Source organism: Dromiciops gliroides, chromosome 2 (assembly GCF_019393635.1).
Source record: "Dromiciops gliroides isolate mDroGli1 chromosome 2, mDroGli1.pri, whole genome shotgun sequence".
NCBI lineage: Eukaryota > Metazoa > Chordata > Mammalia > Microbiotheria > Microbiotheriidae > Dromiciops > Dromiciops gliroides.
The window spans coordinates 320,934,341-320,953,145 of record NC_057862.1 but is presented as its reverse complement, the minus strand read 5'-3'; the positions used below and the strand labels follow the sequence as shown (position 1 = coordinate 320,953,145).

General features: G+C 45.6%; 1 protein-coding gene across 1 annotated transcript in view; it reads left to right on the top strand.

The window, feature by feature from the left end:
- The window catches only part of ANXA6 (annexin A6), a 64,224-nt gene that overhangs the window by 27,542 nt on the left and 17,877 nt on the right, over positions 1–18,805 (top strand). The window contains 13 exon segments of the mRNA XM_043983933.1: positions 1,881–1,971; positions 2,769–2,863; positions 3,052–3,165; positions 4,569–4,659; positions 7,513–7,592; positions 9,661–9,717; positions 10,714–10,807; positions 11,127–11,222; positions 12,404–12,462; positions 12,765–12,887; positions 13,844–13,902; positions 15,778–15,856; positions 16,902–16,983. Of these exon segments, the coding sequence (XP_043839868.1) occupies positions 1,881–1,971; positions 2,769–2,863; positions 3,052–3,165; positions 4,569–4,659; positions 7,513–7,592; positions 9,661–9,717; positions 10,714–10,807; positions 11,127–11,222; positions 12,404–12,462; positions 12,765–12,887; positions 13,844–13,902; positions 15,778–15,856; positions 16,902–16,983 (1,120 nt within the window).

Genomic DNA, 18,805 nt, shown 5'->3' with positions numbered 1-18,805 from the left:
TGGACCTTAGCTCAGGCTGAGACTCTAGGGAAGTAGTTCTTAACTTTTGTATGGATGTATGTTGTGGATCCCTTCAGCAGTCTGGTGAAACCTATGGGCTCTTTCAGAATTGTGTTTTTAAATGCATAAAACACATAGAATTGCAAAGGAAACAAATTAGTATGAAATGCAGTTAATACAATATCTTTTTTTGGGGGGGGGGCTATGGGGGGTTATGTGACTTGCCCAGGGTCACACAGCCAGTAAGTGTCAAGTGTCTGAGGCCGGATTTGAACTCAGGTACTCCTGAATCCAGGGCCAGTGCTTTATCCACTGTGCCACCTAGCTGTCCCCAGTACAATATCTTTTAAAGAAGTTCATCAGCTTCAGGTTAAGATTCCCTACTATGGGAAACAGTTGGGCCTTAGTTTCTTTCTCTGTAAAATGTGGGGAGGAGGCTAGATGATAACTCATATTATCATGGTGTTTTCTTTAAACAACCCTGTGAGTCTCCATGCCTTAAGGTGAAGTCTAAGCAATGGTTTCTGACAAGGAATAGCCTTCCTTGGAAATTGCGGGGGAGGAGGGGTTGCTACCATCCCTGGTGCTGGTGTTCTGCCTGAGTCCTGAGAAAGATCTGTTTAAAAAATAATTTAATATTCAATATCATTTTAATATTTTATTCTCCCCTAATTAAAAAGTTTTTAACATTCATTTTTTTTAAAATGTTGATTTCCAAAGTCTAACTCTCCCCGCTTGAGAAGGCAAGCAATTTCATGTAGTTTATACACCTGCAGTCATGCAACACATTTCTACATTAGTCATGTTGTGAAAGAAAACTGACAAAAACCCCTAAGAAAAATAAAGTTTTAAAAAAGTATACTTTGATCTGCATTTATATTCCATCAATTCTTTTTCTGGAGATGGATAGCATTTTTCATCCTAAGTCTTTTGGAATTGTCTGGGATCTTTGTATTACTGAGAATAGCTGTCATGTTGATCACTGTACAATATTGCTGTTAACTATGTACAATGTTCTCCTGGTTCTGCTCATTTCATTTTGCATCACTTCATGTAAGTCTGTTCAGATTTTTCTGAGCGCATCCTGCTCCTCATTTCTTGTAACACAATAGTATTCCATCACAATCATGTACCACAACTTGGTCAGCCATTCCCCTATTGATGGACAGTCCCTATGAGAAATCTAGGGGACAAAATCACAGATGGCCACAGGTCTCATATAGGCCATGGTAGGACCTTGGTCCTAATATGCACAGGGCCATTTTTTAGTCAGATAATAAAAGGCAGAGAAGAGCAACCCCCTCCTTCTACCCTACCTCCACCCTTGCTCAAAACCTGCTTATAGAATATAAACCCATGTGGGGATAGCATTTCTGACTTGCCTCTGGTATCACTCATCTGCTCTTGGAGCTGGGTCATTAGCAGGGGACACAGATGCACCCCGAGCCATCCTTGTGCTCTGGCTTAGTCTCCTGCATAAATAACTTCACTTGTTTGTGAGGAGTTGGGGGGTGGATCAGAGTGTGGCCAGAGCTGAGTGATAGAGTGGTCAGCATGTGGCTGTGAAGATTTGTGTGAATTCTGATTTGGCTTCATTAACATTGAAAGACCTGAGCTAATCACCAGACTAGTACTGATTACCGGTAGTGCTTGGACACTGTTTTTCTTTTCTGTGGGGTCCATTATGGGGTCTGTCTTCTCATGATTAAATACCTCACAGCAAGGATGCTAACCTCACTGTGCTGTAAGAGGAGGATCTCATTCTGGGATGCCAATGGTGTGACTGGGTCATGGGACTGAGGAGAACTTCCTGGACTGGAGAGAAACTCCTGCTAGGTCCTCTCCTCTTTAATTTACCCTCTTTGTTCTTCTCTTGACAGGGCAATAGGTACCGAGGCTCCATCACAGACTATGCTGACTTTGATGCCAACCAAGATGCCGAGGCCCTGTATACAGCCATGAAGGGATTTGGTCAGTGTTGGGCCAAGGGGAGGGGAGGTTTTTTGTTTTGTTTTGTTTTGCGGGGCAGTGAGGGTTAAGTGACTTGCCTAGGGTCACACAGCTAGTAAATCAAGTGTCTGAGGCCGGATTCCAGGGCCAGTGCTTTATCCACTGCAGCCACTTTGCTGCCCCTGGAGGGGAGATTTTTTCTTTTTATTTATTTATTTTTGGTGAGGCAATTGGGGTTAAGTGACTTGCCCAGGGTCACACAGCTAGTAAGTGTTAAGTGTCTGAGGCTGAATTTGAACTCAGGTCCTTGTGACTCCAGGGCCAGTGCTCTATCCACTGCGCCACCTACCTGTCCCTGGGGAGATTTTTAAGTGGCATAGAGGGTTGAAGGGGAAATCTCAGACCTGAGCTTAGGCCAAAGTCATCTTGGGGCATGGTGGGAAGAGGTTTCCATCTGATGTAATAGAAGTAGATCCAGGATTCTGGACACCTGGATTCCCATCTTGGTTCTGCCACTGACTTGCTGTGTGACCTTGGACAAGTTACTTCTCTTTGGGCTTTACTCTATTCTATAAAATGAGAAGGGGTGAAACTAGAGGTTTTCTAAGCTTTTTTTTTCTAGTTCTCTTGTTTTATTATATGATGATGATGATGTCTGATGATGAGTCTTTCTGTGGCAGACATTGTTCAGTCTCTGTTCTCCACTCAGTCAGGGTTTGGGATCTTGAAGGGGACTAGGGGGAGCAGCTGAGACATGATCTTCAAGGGATGCTTGGAGGGAGGGTTAAGGCCAAAGTGACAGGCTGTCACCCCTGCAGGCAGTGACAAAGAAGCCATATTGGAGTTGATCACTTCTCGGAGCAACAAGCAGAGGCAAGAGATCTGTCAGAGCTACAAATCCCTCTATGGCAAGGTACCCCGTCCCACTAGGGTGCTGGGGGAGTGTGGATGGAAGGGGTGTGATATCTCCCGCTGCCTTGGTCCCCAAGCCACTTCTCCTTGAAAAAGCCAGCTTAACTTCCCCCATGAAGTCTGTCTTTCCCTCGCCAGCCCCACCCCCAAACCTGGCCTGTGTCTTTTGTCTCCCTGCTCTCCTCACAGGACCTCATTGATGACCTGAAGTATGAGCTGACAGGAAAGTTCGAGCGGCTGATTGTGGGTCTGATGAGACCTCTCGCCTATTTTGATGCCAAGGAAGTTAAAGATGCCATCGCGGTAAGAGGTTGTGGTTGAGGGTGGGGTGACTAGGTGATTAGTGGATGAACATTTGCCAGCACTCCCCACAGGGCACTGAGCCTTGTCCTTGAGGGTTCACAGGATGGCTTGAGAAGATAAGATGTTGAAACCTGGAGAAATAAGATCTTTGAGACAGGATATGCAAAGGAGCAAGGGAGTGGTGTAGACTTCAGGAAAGGGAGATCACCAAGTAAGGTGATAGTAAAAGAATGATATGTGAAGGAAGGAAGTAGAATTTGACAGAGGCCTTGGGGAGTGGGGGGTGGGGGAAAGGTGAGAAGGCAGAAGTGCATTCTCTAGGCAGAGAGAGCAGCAGAAGGGAAAAGGAGCCAGAGGCAAGAATGCCTAAGTGTCTCTGAACCTCAGTTTTCTCATCTGTCAAATGGGAAGCAGTGTAGAGAAGTAGATAGAATGTTGGAGTTAGGAGACCTGTATTCTACTGCCTTCTATAATTAGCTGTCTGCCCTTGGACAATTTACATCTCTTCACTGGACTTCAATTTCCCCATCTGTAAGTTAAGGGCCTTGTATTAGCTGATCTCTAGAGTCCTTTCTCCTACCTCTTTCATTACATGATGGTGAGGAGACCAGTTTGGTTGGAGCAGAATAGTGGGAGAAATTGTTATCAAATTCTTCTTAAAGAAAGTCAGTCAACAAGCATTTATTAAGCACCTTACTCTATCCCTTTAGCACAGGCATTGTGCTAAGCTCTAAGGATACAAAGAAAGACAAAGACAGTCCCTGTCTTTAAGGAGCTCATAATCTAATGGGGGAGATAACATGTAAACAACTTTATACAAGTAAGATTATAAAGGATAAGTTAGCAATAACCTCAGAGGAGGACTGGGAGAGGCTTCTTATAGAAGGTAGGATTTTCATTGAGATTTGAAAGAAGCCAGGGAAACTAAGAAGAGGAGATGAGGAGAAAGACTTCCAGCTCCATGGAGCTGGAAAATGCATGGAGTCAGGAGAGGGAGTGTTTTGTGAAGGATTCATGAAGGAGGCCAGTGTCACCAGATTGAAGACTATGTGAGGGGAGGTGAAAGAAGACTAAAAACACCAGAAGGGGCCAGGTTAGGAAGGACTTTAAAAGCCAAGCAGAGGATTTTGCATTGGATCCTAGAAGTAATAGGTATCTACTGGAGTTTGTTGAATGGAAGGAGGGGGTTGAAGTGACATGGGATCCCTAAGTCTTGGGGTAGGGATAGCCAGGGATGTCTGTGGCCATTGGGTGGCTCTTTATCACCACTGAACCCCAACCCCATGGGACCAGCTTTGGCTAGTCTCCAAGGTTCCCTGGCATTTAAGGATGGTACACCCTGGTGACAGTACCCTCCACAGCCCCGAGCCTCTGCCTCTCACTGGGTTTGTCCTTCCATCTAGGGCATTGGTACGGATGAGAAGTGCCTGATTGAAGTCCTGGCCTCCCGAACCAACCAGCAGATCCACCAGCTAGCGGAAGCCTACAAGGATGGTGAGAAGGGCTGGTGGAATTCAGCAAGATATTTTTGAGAACTTTTTCTAGGGGTGGACAATGGGCACAGGTCCAAGGACAGGTTCACCTGTGCTTGCAGACATTCCATGTGTTCCTTCCTTTCCACTCTTCAGGAGGCCCTCATCTCCCCCCTCCCTCTGCCTGTCTCTCTCACTGCCTGTAACAGTCAACTGAAGCACATTTATTTATTTATTTATTTTCATTTATTCATTCATTCATTCATTCATTCATTTATTTATTTATTTAACTATCTATCTATCTATCTATTTATTTATTTATTTATTTATTTATTTATTTTTCAGGGCAATGAGGGTTAAGTGACTTGCCCAGGGTCACACAGCTAGTAAGTGCCAAATATGTGCGGCCAGATTTGAACTCAGGTTCTCCTGAATCCAGGGCCCATGCTTTATCCACTGTGCCACCTAAGTACCCCCAAAGCACATTTATTACTTAGGAGACAGGGACTGGACCTGTGACTTCATTGATTTAGACAGCCACGGGATGAGGAAAGTCCTTCTGGTGTAGGTCAACATCTTTCCTGACTTAGAAGACTTGCTCTGAGCCCTGAAAGGCTTAGAGACCTGTCCAGGTCACACAGCCAGCATGACTTGAACTCAAGGCTCTCTAATCCATTAGGTGACACTATCACATATTTATTGCCTATTGTATTAAATGTTCTCTGGAAAAAGTCCTTTTCTGGTACATCAAGAACTATCACACAAGTGACTTTTAGCTTCTAAAGCCTATAGCAACAGAGGTCAAATACTAATAAGTCAGACCAAGCTTTAAAGGCTCAGAATCTGGTGACCAACTATATGTGTCTGAAGACCCCAGCCCTGTGGCCACCACTTTGGTTCAAGCCCTCAGCACCTCCTTGCTGGACTATTGCTATAGCCTCCTAATTGGTCCCCTTGCCTCAAGTCCCTCCCTTCTCCAGTCCATCCTAAGTGCAGGTCTGACCCGGTCACTTTCCCTAGTCAATAAACTCTAGCCTCCCTGTTGTTACTAGGATCAAATATAAACTCTCTTTAGCCCCTTTATGACCTGGCGGCAACCTGCCTTTTCATCCTTCACCCACTCTGTGGTCCAACCAAACTAGCCTTCTCAGGGTCACCCCATCTTTTTGTCTCCGTGTGTTTGTAGTGGCTGCCCCCATCCCTTCCAGGAATGTTCTGTCTCCTCACCTCTGCCTCTTGGAATCCCTTAGTGCCTTCCAAACTCCCCTGGAGTGCCACCTTCTCTACCCTCCTCACTGATTTACCTTTCATTTATTTTTGTATGTACTTGTATATGTGCAAGTTGTGTCCCTAAGAGAACATCAGCCCCTTGGAAGCAGAGGTTATTTCACTTTTGTCTTCATATCTCTGGTGCATCATAGGCTGGTTGATCTAGGGATCAGGATAGCTAAATGGGAAGGGAGGGGGATACTTGTTACATGTGTGTGTGTGTGTGTGTGTGTGTGTGTGTGTGTGTGTGTGTGTGTGACTTTTTTGGTGGGACTGAGAGGGAGCATGGCAATGATACCATCAACCAAGGCATAGTTAGATCTGCTAGTACATTGGAGGGAGAATCAAATTTCAAGAATCCAAAGAAATTGCATATTCTTAGAGTGTTAAAATAGGAATATTAGAGCTTAATATTATCCACTCTTTTTTTTTTTTGTGGGGCAATGGGGGTTAAGTGACTTGCCCAGGGTCACACAGCTAGTAAGTGTCAAGTGTCTGAGGTCGGATTTGAACTCAGATCCTCCTGAATCCAGGGCCGGTGCTCTATCCACTGTGCCACCTAGCCGCCCCCCACTCTTATTTCTAAAAGATGAATAGAATTAGTATTTTCTTTTCTGAAAAATTAATTTAGGCCACATTAAGGTATTAATTTATACACAAATACACATATACATATACATGTGTATATACACACACACACACACATATATATATATATATATATACCATAGATTGATTTATTGGCCCTCAAGAGAAAATGTAATGATAACCCTATAACCTCTCCCTTCAGAGCTTGCAGTTAAGTAAGACACATGCATATTAAGAGATAGATGATTGATATGAGCAATGGCAATATAGTACGGTAGAAGGGAGTACTGGATTCGGAGTCCAAAGTCGTGGGTTCAGTCTTGGCCCTATCCAGGGACCCTGGGCAAGTTACTTCCTGTTTCTGAGCTCATTTTACCTCTTCTGTAAAAATGGGTATGATCTTACTCATGCTATGCCCTCAAAGGGTTGTTGTGAAGAAAGCAGTTTTCCTACATACCTATGAGCTGTTGCTATGACCACAGAGAGTAAGAACCATAGTAGTTCTTTCAGAAAGGGGAGAATAGTGTGGCCTAGAAAAGTTTTTCAGCCAAGAGGTGGGGGCTTGAGTTCAGGGTTTTTTTTTTTTGTTTGTTTGTTTGTTTTTTTGGTGAGGCAATTGGGATCAAGTGACTTGCCTAGGGTCACACAGCTAGTAAGTGTTAAATGTCTGAGGCTGGATTTGAACTCAGGTCCTCCTGGATCCAGGGCCAGTGCTCTATCCACTGTGCCACCTAGCTGCCCCCTTGAGTTCAGTTTTGATGCAGTATGGGTGGGGTTTAGTTAGACTGGAGAAAGGGACAGGTAGGAGAACAATGTGAGTGAAGGCTCAGAGGTTGGAATAAGCTAAGACCGATCCAGTCGGGACAGAGGATGCACCTTGAGGAAGCAAAGAGATGGATAAAATGCACTCAGAAACTCTAGCTTGCTGGTGGGGAGAAGCAGGTCCCACCTGGGCTTTCTTAGGGGAATTCCCTGGAGGCTGGAAAAGCTAACACTTTTTATTGATCCTTCTTTCCAGCGTACGGACGAAACCTGGAGGAAGATATTGTTGCTGACACCTCTGGCCACTTCAAGAAGATGCTTGTGGTCTTGCTCCAGGTACTGGCAGGCTGGTGGTGGGTATGCATGTCCGGATTCATTCCCCACCACCTCCAGGTGGGAGAGACACTGGTTCCTTGGATTGGGGCTTTCTTTTTCCTATATCATCTCTCAGAGGCCATGAGGTACTACAGTGAATTTTGCACTGGGTCTAGTTAGGAAGGTCTGAGTTCAAATCATGACTTAGATATTTGTGTGACTCTGGACAAGGCACTTAACCTCTGTTTGCCCCGAATTCCCTCATCTGTAAAATGGGGAGAATTATGGCACCTACCTGTGAGGTGTGAGATGAAGCAGCACATGTAAAATACTCTGTAAACTTTAAAGTACTCTATCAGTGCTGATGTCATTGCTCATGCCACGTCTCCACTTCTCTGCTCTGATCTTCAGGAACAGTCTTTCACTCTGGTTTATTGGGAAGCAGAATCTTTTTAAGTTCTTTGTTGACTTACTCTCTTGCTTCCTGCCCTTTGCAGACATGGGCACGTGCATTTTGTCATATGGCCATTTCCTGTTGCATGTTCTCTCTTTCTGGTGCCAGCAGGGCCTCCCACTGGAGCCCATCCATCATTCACACACACACACACACATTCACCCACATTAACATACACATTCACAAAACTTTTGCATATACACATTTACACACATATGCAATTCACATTACACACATGTATACACATTCAAACACACACTCATGCATATTCACAGACACATTCACATACTTTTACATATTTATACACCCACAACAGACCACATATTTACACACTCAAACACACACATACTCCTACACACATTCACACACTTGTACATATTTACACATTTATACACATTCACAACAAATAACACATTCACACATTCATACACTCACATTCACATACACTACCCACCATGAGTACCAGTTCTTGCTTGTGCTCTCCTGTCCTTCTTTGGTACCTGCTGTTGGCCCCATCCCTCCTCATCCTCCCCACAGGAAGAAAGAAGTCAGAGTTCAGTTCTTTCCACTTTTCTTTTCATTCATTCATTCATTCCCAGCAGTTCTTGAGGATGTCAGGGCTAGTGGCTTCAACTGGACAGTTAGCTGGTTTGATCTTTCTTTTTGATGAGTGCTGCTGCTGCTGCTGTTCTGTCTTAAGTTGCTTCCTGGTGATAAGATAAGAATTAGAAAGGCTAAAATAGCAAAGTGAGTGCTTCCATCGGGGTGGAGTTTTCTTGGGCCTCATTCTAGGCTATGGGAAAACAGACATTTCTTGGTCTAGGGATAGACCTTCCCTTTGCCTACTCTAAGAAAAGTCAATCTAAGACAGACAAATTTGAGGCACTGACATAGTGGAAGGAATATAGTGGAAAGAATACTAGTTCTGACATTTATTAGCTCACATGATACTGAGCAAAACACTTGCCCTCCTTGAGTTTCAATTTCCTCATCTGTAAAACAGAGGAAAAAACCCTACAGGCATTTATGAGGAAAAGACTTTGCAAAGAAAGTACAGGAATGTGGGCTCTTAGCTGGAATAGCAGAGACAGCCATGTGGAATCTTTGATCCCCTCTGAGAAACCGATTATGGCCTTAGCCACCAGTGAGGCTATGCTGAAATACCCACCTTGGAGTTAAGAGCATTGTTAAAATGTGGATCCTCCTCCAAGGGAGAGGTGATATTCTAACCCATTAGCACCCATGGATGTATCTGATGATGATGGGATAGGGAGCAGATCCAGAGCCTGGGATGCTGCCTGCAGAAGGTATCCTGCTGACTGCTGATACCCTGAGTGCAATGAGGGCAGTAGCCCACAAGAGAAGGCTATGTCTCCCCTGGATTGCCCTGGTTTCAAATGTGAGGGCTGGAAGTTAGGATCATTTCACTCAGGGAGTAAACTCCCAGGGCAGGAGTGATAAAGGAAGGTAGCAAGTCAAGTTCTGCCTGGAAGGAGCATGGCTACTACCCCCACTATCCAAACCACCAGTGACTTTCCCAGCCTCCCTCGTGGTTAGTGTGCCCTGACTTCCCTGTTGGCCCTGGAATGTGAGCAGTTTCCTGAAGAAGGTGTCTCTTGTGTCTCCCTGCCACAGGGTACCCGGGAGGAAGATGATGTGGTGAGCGAGGACCTGGTTGCACAAGATGTTAAGGTAAAGGAAAGACTGGTAGCGTTAGATGGAGGGTCATCCCTCGGTCTAGACTGTGAACAGTACTTTGGGGAAGAGAGTTGTTCCCTATCAGTGAGGCTCTCAGTACCTCCCATTTGAGTTCTACCCATTCTGCTGGCATTCCAGAGGCTTACCTTGCTGACTTTTTAGGGCCAGCTATAGAGTAGATAGAGCAGATAGAGCACTGGGTCTGGAGTCAGGAAGACCTGAGTTCAAATCCAGCCTCAGACACTATCTGTGTGTCCCTGAGAAAGTCACTTAACCTCCCTCAACTCTTAAATGGGGATAATAATAGTACCTGTCTTATAGGGTTGTTGTGAGGATCAATGAGATAACATTTGTAAAAAGTACTTGGCACATAGTAGGTGCTATATAAATGCTTATTCCCTTCTTTCCCCTTCCCTAATGAGGAGAAAGAAAGTTGGGGTTTCTGGAAATTGCTACACCCCAGATTGTTCTCCAGCTAACCTTCCAGCTTGTCTCTTCCCTCTCGTCAAGAGGAGCTCTATTCCCCTTTTGTGCTGTTGTGGGAGGGACCCCTAGGCTGAGGAATCTCAGCAGTCAGGAAATCCAGTGGGGAAGGTGGAGCTGGGAGGGGCCTATGAAGCAGTTCTTGTGTCTTGGATGCTCTCAAATAGGAGAGACGCCTCTCATGTGGTTTGGAGAGGCTGGGGCCAACTCTACTTGGAGAAGGGTCAGGGCAAAGAATGAGCCTTTTGCTTTTGAGGATCTCGAAGCCCTTAGCTGACCTGGTCATTTGTGGAGGGGTGGAGGGAGTTGAAGGGGAGTGGTTAATATGATTTTCTGACTTGCTGGCAGGGAAACTGCATCGAGGATTTGGCTTGGGACTTCCCCAGCCACACAATCCTCTTTCCTGGCCTCTGAGGCTCAATAATGGGCCATATACCACCCGTGAGGTGCCTCAGTGGGGAAGGCAGAGCTTTTCCTGGCTTGATGAAGTTTTCCCTACTCCTACAGGACCTGTATGAAGCTGGGGAACTGAAATGGGGAACTGATGAGTCCCAGTTCATCTACATCTTGGGAAACCGAAGTAAACAGCATCTGAGGCTGGGTGAGCCCAGTGTCCCAGGACCCTCCTAGCCAGCAGCCCAGAGCAAGCACCTGAGGAATAGACTTCTTTTTTTTTCTCTTGCCAATCCTTTGGGCTCAGTCCCTTTTTCAGCTACCACCTTGGTTGTTTTGTTTTTTTAAATAGGTGGGGTATGTTTGTATATATTCCCCACCAAAATACTAGCCTCGACTTCTTGCTGAGCAGCAGTACAGCTATCTCATCCCCTCCAGAACGCTAGCCCTGACTTTCCTCAGTGTCTGTTGTCTATCAGCCTCCCCATGTTTCCCTCCCTGACAACCCTATCTCCTTCTGTATTCAGTGTTTGATGAATATCTGAAGACCACAGGGACTCCTATTGAAGCCAGCATCCGAGGAGAGCTGTCCGGGGACTTTGAGAAGCTAATGTTGGCTGTTGGTAGGTCCTGACATCCCATCCTTTCCCCATCATCTTCCACGGGATTGTTGTAGTGGTGGAGGACACTCTGGGATCTCAACTAGGTGCACTAGCAAAGGGTGAGAGAGATTAAGTTCCTCAACTTCCTGGGTTAGTGGCTTTCAAAAAATAAGCCTTCTAAAACACTGCTATTGGTCTTGTTCTCACTTCCTCCAATAGCTCCCCTTCCTTCTACCTATCTCTACTTTCTCTTCCTAATGCCTGTGAGCCTACATTAAGAGAGCCCTCATGCTTACAGCATAGACTCAGAGAACCCTAATATATATAGCAAACAGTCATCTTTTTCCTAAAAATCAAAAGGACTGGGAAGGAAGTACCTAGCTCACTATATTTCTATTTGGGTTTGCTGTCTGATTTTTACTAGGTCTGTCCTTTTGCTTTTTAGTCTCTATATATGGTTTTGGGAGAGGGCACACACAGTCCTTGTTTTCATGTTTGGGGAAGGGTTCCTTGAGGCAAAGAAGATGTTTGGGATTTGTATTCCTGGAATGTGGAGCAGCTAGACTCATCTTCCTGAATTCAAATCCAGGCTCAGACACTTACTAGCTGTGTGACCCTGAGCAAGTCACCCTGTTTGCCTCAGTTCCTCATCTGTAAAATGATCTGGAGAAGGAAAGGGCAAACCACTTTAGTATTTTTACCAAGAAAACCCCACAAAGGGGTCAAGAAGAATCAGACACAACTGAAATGACTAAACATAAAAATTTTTGATGGGGGTAACTGAAGGGGTTGCTGGTATAATTGAAAGTCCTAGACTGGGAGTCTTTCTTTCTTTCTTTTTTTTTTTAGTGAGGCAATTGGGGTTAAGTGACTTGCCCAAGGTCACACAGCTAGTAAGTGTGAAGTATCTGAGGTCGGATTTGAACTCAGGTCCTCCTGACTCCAGGGCCAGTGCTCTATCCACTGCACCACCTAGCTGCCCCCTTAGACTGGGAGTCAAAAGACCTGGCAGCTATACTGTTGATTTACTAAGTGACCCTGAGCAAACCACTTCCCCTTCAGCTGGGTCTCAGTCTTCTGTAAAATGAAGAGATTAGCTCAGGGTCCCTTCTGATTCCATCATGCTACAATTTCCTAGTTTAGTTTGGGTTGGTTCAGTGGCTCTGTTTCAGCATTATTCAATCCCTTTTCCCTTTTCCCAGTAAAGTGTATCCGGAGTACTGCAGAGTATTTTGCAGAAAGGCTCTTTAAAGCTATGAAGGTGAGTGATGCACCCAGGGGTGGCATTGAAGAGTGGTAGCAGAAAGCAGGACCCCAAAACCTGGACCTGCAGTTTCCAGCCCAGTACTTTGTAGGCCCTCAGAAAAGATGGACTGAATTAGATCATGCTGTTCCTTGCCCCTGCTGGCCTGAAGGGCCACATGTGCATCTTCTCTCTGTAGACCCTGGCCAGACAGAGGGTGACCAAGTCCTGTTTTGACCTCCTCCCTCTTCTGTATTGTTGCCCCAGGAAGGGGTCATCTCAGTTGTCTTCCTTCCCACCACTGCCTGTGTCTCTTCCAGGGCCTGGGAACTCGGGACAACACCTTGATCCGTATCATGGTCTCCCGGAGTGAGCTGGATATGCTTGACATTAGGGAGGTGTTCCGGACCAAATATGAGAAGTCCCTTTACAGCATGATTAAGGTGAGCAAAGGCTTGGGATATAGGGAAGGGAAGGACTGATGGCTTATTCCAAGGCTGAGGAGGCTGAATCAGAGGATCATTCTTAGGCCCAGCCATAAGAGGTCCCATGATGTTGCATATGATACCCAGTGCTCTAAGTCTTTTAGAGGTCTAATGAGAAGCCTGGTCAGATCAGGTGAGAGGACTTGAAGACAGGGACAGATAATAAAGGAGGCAGCATTTCAGTGATATGATAGGGTCCTATTAATTTGCTAAAGAAGTTTATGTCCTTTGACTAGATCATCCCATCCTCTACCAAGGGTTAGTCAATCATAGAATCTTAGAGCTAGAAGTCAGTCAACAAGAATTTATTAAGTACCTACTATGTGCTAGGTACTATGCTAGCACTGAGGATACAAAAAAAAAGCCAAAAAAATTCTTTTTCCTCAAGGAACTTGTAGGAGAAACTTGAATTATGAATAAACAAGATATATACTGCATAATGTGGATATTATCAACAGAGAGAGCAATAGCATTAAAAACAAACTTTACAGACCAGTTAGTCTATAAGCCTCATCTCGAAGAGGAAGAAGTCCCAGAAAAGGGAAGTCTGTGTGACCTTGAACATGTCTAGTGTTGATTGCCAAAGAGCATTGTGGCTGAGAAGTGGGGGGGGGAGGGTCAGAGGTCAAGATCAGGGTGAAAGCAGGAATACTGGAAAGTGGTTTATGAAGAGATTGCAGTGACTCTAGTGGTTTATATGGTCCCTTTGCTCCCCCTTCTCACCTTCCACTGGAAGAGAAGCTCAGTACATAGAAGGTGAACAAGGGTATTCCTTCCATTTCCCCTATTCCTTTGGTGTTTGGGGGACCTCTCTGTACCAGCTGACCAAGCCTAGACACCATTACTTGGAGAGGTGATGCCAGGGTGCTGAGGGAGCTGAAGGTTGACTTTCCCCACTCTTTCTCTCTTCCTAGAATGACACGTCTGGAGAATACAAAAAGGCCCTGCTGAAGTTGTGTGGTGGGGATGATGAGTAAGTCGCTGTCTGTACCCTTCCTCTGGGGGGAGGAGAATGCCCCAACCCTTGTAGGATCAAGGTCAGGAGAATAGGGCACAGCAGGTCATGAAAGTGGGGAGGGAAGAGCCATCTGGGTCCCTCTTTTCTTTGCCTCACACCCCAAGTGGAGAGAGTAAGGAGTCCATGGAATGAGGGTTCAAGGTCCAGTGTGACACTGGGGGAGGAAGGATACTTTAGAGACCTGAGTTGAGCTCTGTCTCCATAATGTGTGACTTTTCTGGGGATGTCTGTAAACATGTGCAGTGTTTTTCTAACTGTTCCTGAGGTTAGGACTCAGCAACTCAGGTTTTTTGCCAGGGCTCAGCTGAGGCTTCTTCCCCTTGGTCCCCATGGCCCATATTTTAAGGTGATCTTTATACCTGGGGGACAAATCCAGTGTGTCATGGAGGTCAGTAGGCCAGCAAAAGAAGAGTCCTAAGTGCAACTGGAAGAAGCCTCCAGTGTAAATGGGAGGGCCAAGCTAACTATTTGGAGAAGGGCCAGGGCTAAGAATCAAGCATTCTTATCGCTGTATGGCTGCGTATACAGCTTCATTAAACAAATACCTAAGTGCTTACGGTGTGAGGAGGAGAGAGAGGGAAGGAAGGTCTTGTGGCATAGTAAACAGTGCTGGGCTCAGAGACAGGAAGACCTGAATTCAAATCCTCCCTCTGACACTTGCTAGCCTTATGACTTTGGACATGTCACTTACCCTCCATGGGCCTTAGTCAACTCCCTAGAACTTACTAATCTGTGACTTACTATATTGTCCTCCTTTGTGGAAGGAGTTCCTATACACAATTCTCAGCTGACTAATGATGGGTAGTCAGATTATGTGTAAGTCATGTGATGTGAGAGACACACACACAGAAACACATACACATACATAGCAGAGGTGCCAATGTGTGTAGTACGATTTGTATGACTGCGCAGATATCTGTATGTATGGATACCATGCTGAGTATGACTGTGGTGATCCCAGATATGTGTCTGTGGATGTAAGAATGGAAGATGTCTAACCCTCTGGTTCCCTAAAGTTCAGCTCTGGAGTTATTTGTTGGGGTTGATGTCAGCTTAGTTAGCAGACACCAACCCCTAAGACAAATAAGGTGCCTACCCTCAGAGCCAAGGAATCACCTACCATGCTGGATCTATGTGGGCTTGCCATAGGACGAGGGATCAGGCTTTCATCCAGCAAAGCAAGAAGGACTTTCCCAGTGAGGATGTCCTTAAACAAAGTTCTTTAAACACCCTGGTCAGAGCAGGGGAAAAGTCTCCAGTGGTGGGGTATTGGGGAGGACGGGGTGCTGGGGGGATGGGGGGGCACCTTCCTTTTCTCACAGTTGGAAATAACCAGTTGTCTCCTTCCCCCCGGTGAGTAAAGATGCACCCCTTATGGAATGAAACAGTACCTAGGTAGCTGACTGTGTATGTTATGCAATCATTCAATTCCTACGCTGACTGTTTTTAAATTAAATCCTATTTTAAACACAGTGGAGGATTATTGTTTAAAGTGTGTTCCCCCACCCCACCCCCAGTGAATTCTTTTGTAAAGGGTAAACCTAAATTTCTCTCTGGGTTTAATCTGAATTTTTCTTGGTGGGTTTACACTAAAGTGAGGTTCCTCTAAATCTTTGGGGGTTGAAGTAGAGTGTTTCAAGACTGCTTAAATGGCCTTGGGGGAGGGGAGGGAGGCTGAAGTTGTTCTCCCTTACGTTCTGTAATAAAACAAGAGGGCTCAGCATCCTGTGTGCACCTTGGGGGAGGGGGTTGGAGTACATCTGATTGATGGGTCCCAGACCTTCCTTACCATACCTGACCTCTTCCTTCCCCCCATCCCCTCCATTCCAGTGCTGCAGGCCAATTCTTCCCAGAGGCAGCGAAGGTGGCCTATCAGATGTGGGAGCTTAGTGCAGTGGCCCGAGTGGAGGTCAGACTTGTGCCCTGCCCCCACCCCTTTCCTGCTTGCACCCTGGACCACATGGCTTTTCCTCTCTGACAGCTGGCTCCCACCTTCTCCTTTTCTGGCTCCGGGCTCCCCCTGGTGGCCAGTGGGAGGCTCTGGGACACACACTAAGGCTTCCTTTTCTTCCAAGTGATGGCGGTGCTGAAATTCCTGCATCAACCCCTTAACCTAATGGGCTGGAAGGTTTGGGGAAGCTGTTAACCACTAACAGGATTGCTGAAGCAAGATGGACTAATTCCTCCTAAAAAAGCCTTTCTCAGCCCACTGCTGATGTCTGGGGCTTTGGTGCATGAGAGCAGAGATCAAACTGGCTTGGGCATACTCTGCCATGGATCCCTGAAAATCTGTGACCCTGCAGTGAGGCGCCCAGGGTCCTTGATATACCTATATGAGGAGGTGTGAATAGGCTTGGGAATATTCGAAGCAGATCATTACCCCAGTGCTGACTCCCCTTCCTTCCCCATCAGGTGGGGCAGGGGTCTAGAGATGCCTCTAAAAGAGAAAAGGTAAGTTGGGCAAGGGATAGAGAACTAAGAGCTGAAAGGCAAACCCCAGAGGAACTGGCATTACCCTGACCTTAACAGCTAGAAGTACTGGGCAAGTAGTCAGGAGGCCAGAGTTCTAGTGGTGACTGTAAGACACGGGCAAGTCACTTCCCCACTGCAGTTTTCTCATCTGTAAAATGAGAGATTTGAACTCAGTACCTCCAAGGGTCCCGTCTAGCTCATTCTCTGATTTCATGTCATCCAAAGCTTCAGACAGCCTCTATCACCTGGAATTCTTTGCTTCTCCAGAACACCACTGGATATGCACTGCTGCCCTGAGCCAGGGTGGTCTCTTTCTCTGTCTGCCTGCCAGGAGTGCAGGGTCTGTTTGCTGTGCTCCTCTTCCCCACTCCCCCCTTCCTGCCAGTTGCTTGGCCCAGCACTTGCTGGGAACCTCCTTCCTACTCCAGGGCCCCCGGGAGGGCCTCATAACATCCCACTCAGCTGTCTCTTGCTTCTTCCAGCTCAAGGGAACAGTACATCCAGCCCCGAGTTTTGACCCAGAAGCAGATGCCAAGGCCCTGAGGAAAGCTATGAAAGGCCTAGGTAAGCAGAATGCTGGTGGGGCTTATGGGGAAAGACTGGTAAAAAGAGGTGGATGTAACAAGGGCAGCTTCTAGAACTAGAGGCTTTATAAACAAGCAAGACTTTCTTCTGGTCCTTGAAGACTAACAGCATAGAATATTGGAAAGAAAAAGGCTTAAGAGTCAGGAGAGAGATGGATTCCCAGACTAAGTACACTACCAGCTCTGTGACCTTGGGCAAATTTCAGATTTTGGCCTCTCTTGCTCTGTAAAATGGAACAAATAATTTCTGCCCTGCTGAAATCATGGGGTAGTTTGATAAAATATGGAACAGTGCTTTGAAAAAAACAGACCCCTTCAAATGTCAGATATTGGACATGATCTCAGTATCAGCAAATAGAGGGCTATCTCAGTATCAGCAAATAGAGGGCTGTGTCTAGTGAGGAACTAATGAATTAAATGCCACCTGCTGCCCTCTTGTGCCCATCTGCTGTCCTGGCTAGAGAACTTAGTAGTCCAGTAAAGGAGGATGGGAATGTCTGGGCTCCCCGCTATGATCCAGATGGTCATGGGATCACTGAAGCTCTGATCTAGAAAGAGACAACTTTCCCCACCCTGTGAAGCCATTTCAAAAAATTAAATATGTTTTCAATGAGAAAATAGCATTCTCTCCTTCAAAGCCATTTAATCTATCCTTTCCTTGAAGACTTCCAGGGAAGCAGAGAATCTATTTTCTCCCATTCTATCTTTGGCCAGTTTGTTTTTCCTACATTCATATTAAAGGTTTCTCTGCTCCTTCCATATTTTGCTCCTCATTTTGCCTTCTGGAGGCAAGCCAACCAAGATTAAGACCAAGACCAACTCCTCATGACAACCCTTTAAATATCCTATGCCCCACAAAATCTTCTCTAGGCTATATAGCCACCATTCCTCCAGCCAGTTTTTTAGACAGCATCATCTTGAGACCCGTCATCATCCTGGTTACCTTCCTCAGAACCGTAGCTTTTCAGCGCCCTTCCTGAGATGTGGCTGCTATCACTGAACATAGGACTCCCAGTGTGGTCTGATTGGGTCAGAGAACAGTGGGCTGATCACCTCTTATTCTGGGCACTAACTCCCAGTGCTGTCCAAGACTGTTTAGCTCTTTTGTCTGCCACTTAGGACTGCTGATTCCTGTTGAGCTTGTAGCAGCACACTAAAACCTTCAGCTTCTTTTCACGTGAACTACTTAACTACTACTGGATGCCTTTAAAGCTGACTCCTTGAACCCAAGTGTAAGACTTTAGTTATCCCTATCACATCTTATCTCCTAAGACCCCACCCCCTGTTCTCATCCGTGAAGGTCTATTTAGATTCTGACTCTGTAATCCCACATGTTAGCTATCCCACTCAGCATCATATTATCTTCAGATTTGATGTGCATGGCTTCATCTAAGTCATTGATTAAAAAAAATAATGTTGTAAGGCACAGGACCATGGACAGATCCCTGAAACATTTCATACACTTCTCTCTACATTGAAGGTGGCCTATTAATTACTATTCTCAGGGTCTGGTCATTTAGTTCCAAATCCTGTTAAGTGTCTCATCTCCCCTACCTTTCTTGATCTTCAAGTTAGCAAGCATTTATTAAATGCTTATGGTGTGCCAGGAACTGTGGTAGGTCCTGAGTATACAAAGACAAAAATGAAATGTTCCTACCCTCAAGGAACTTACAGTCTATGTATAAGTACAAAGACAAGTAAATATCAAATATATATATATATATATATATCACATAATACACATGCATGTGTATATGCACATATATACACATACAAACATATTTGTACATATTCATATGTTG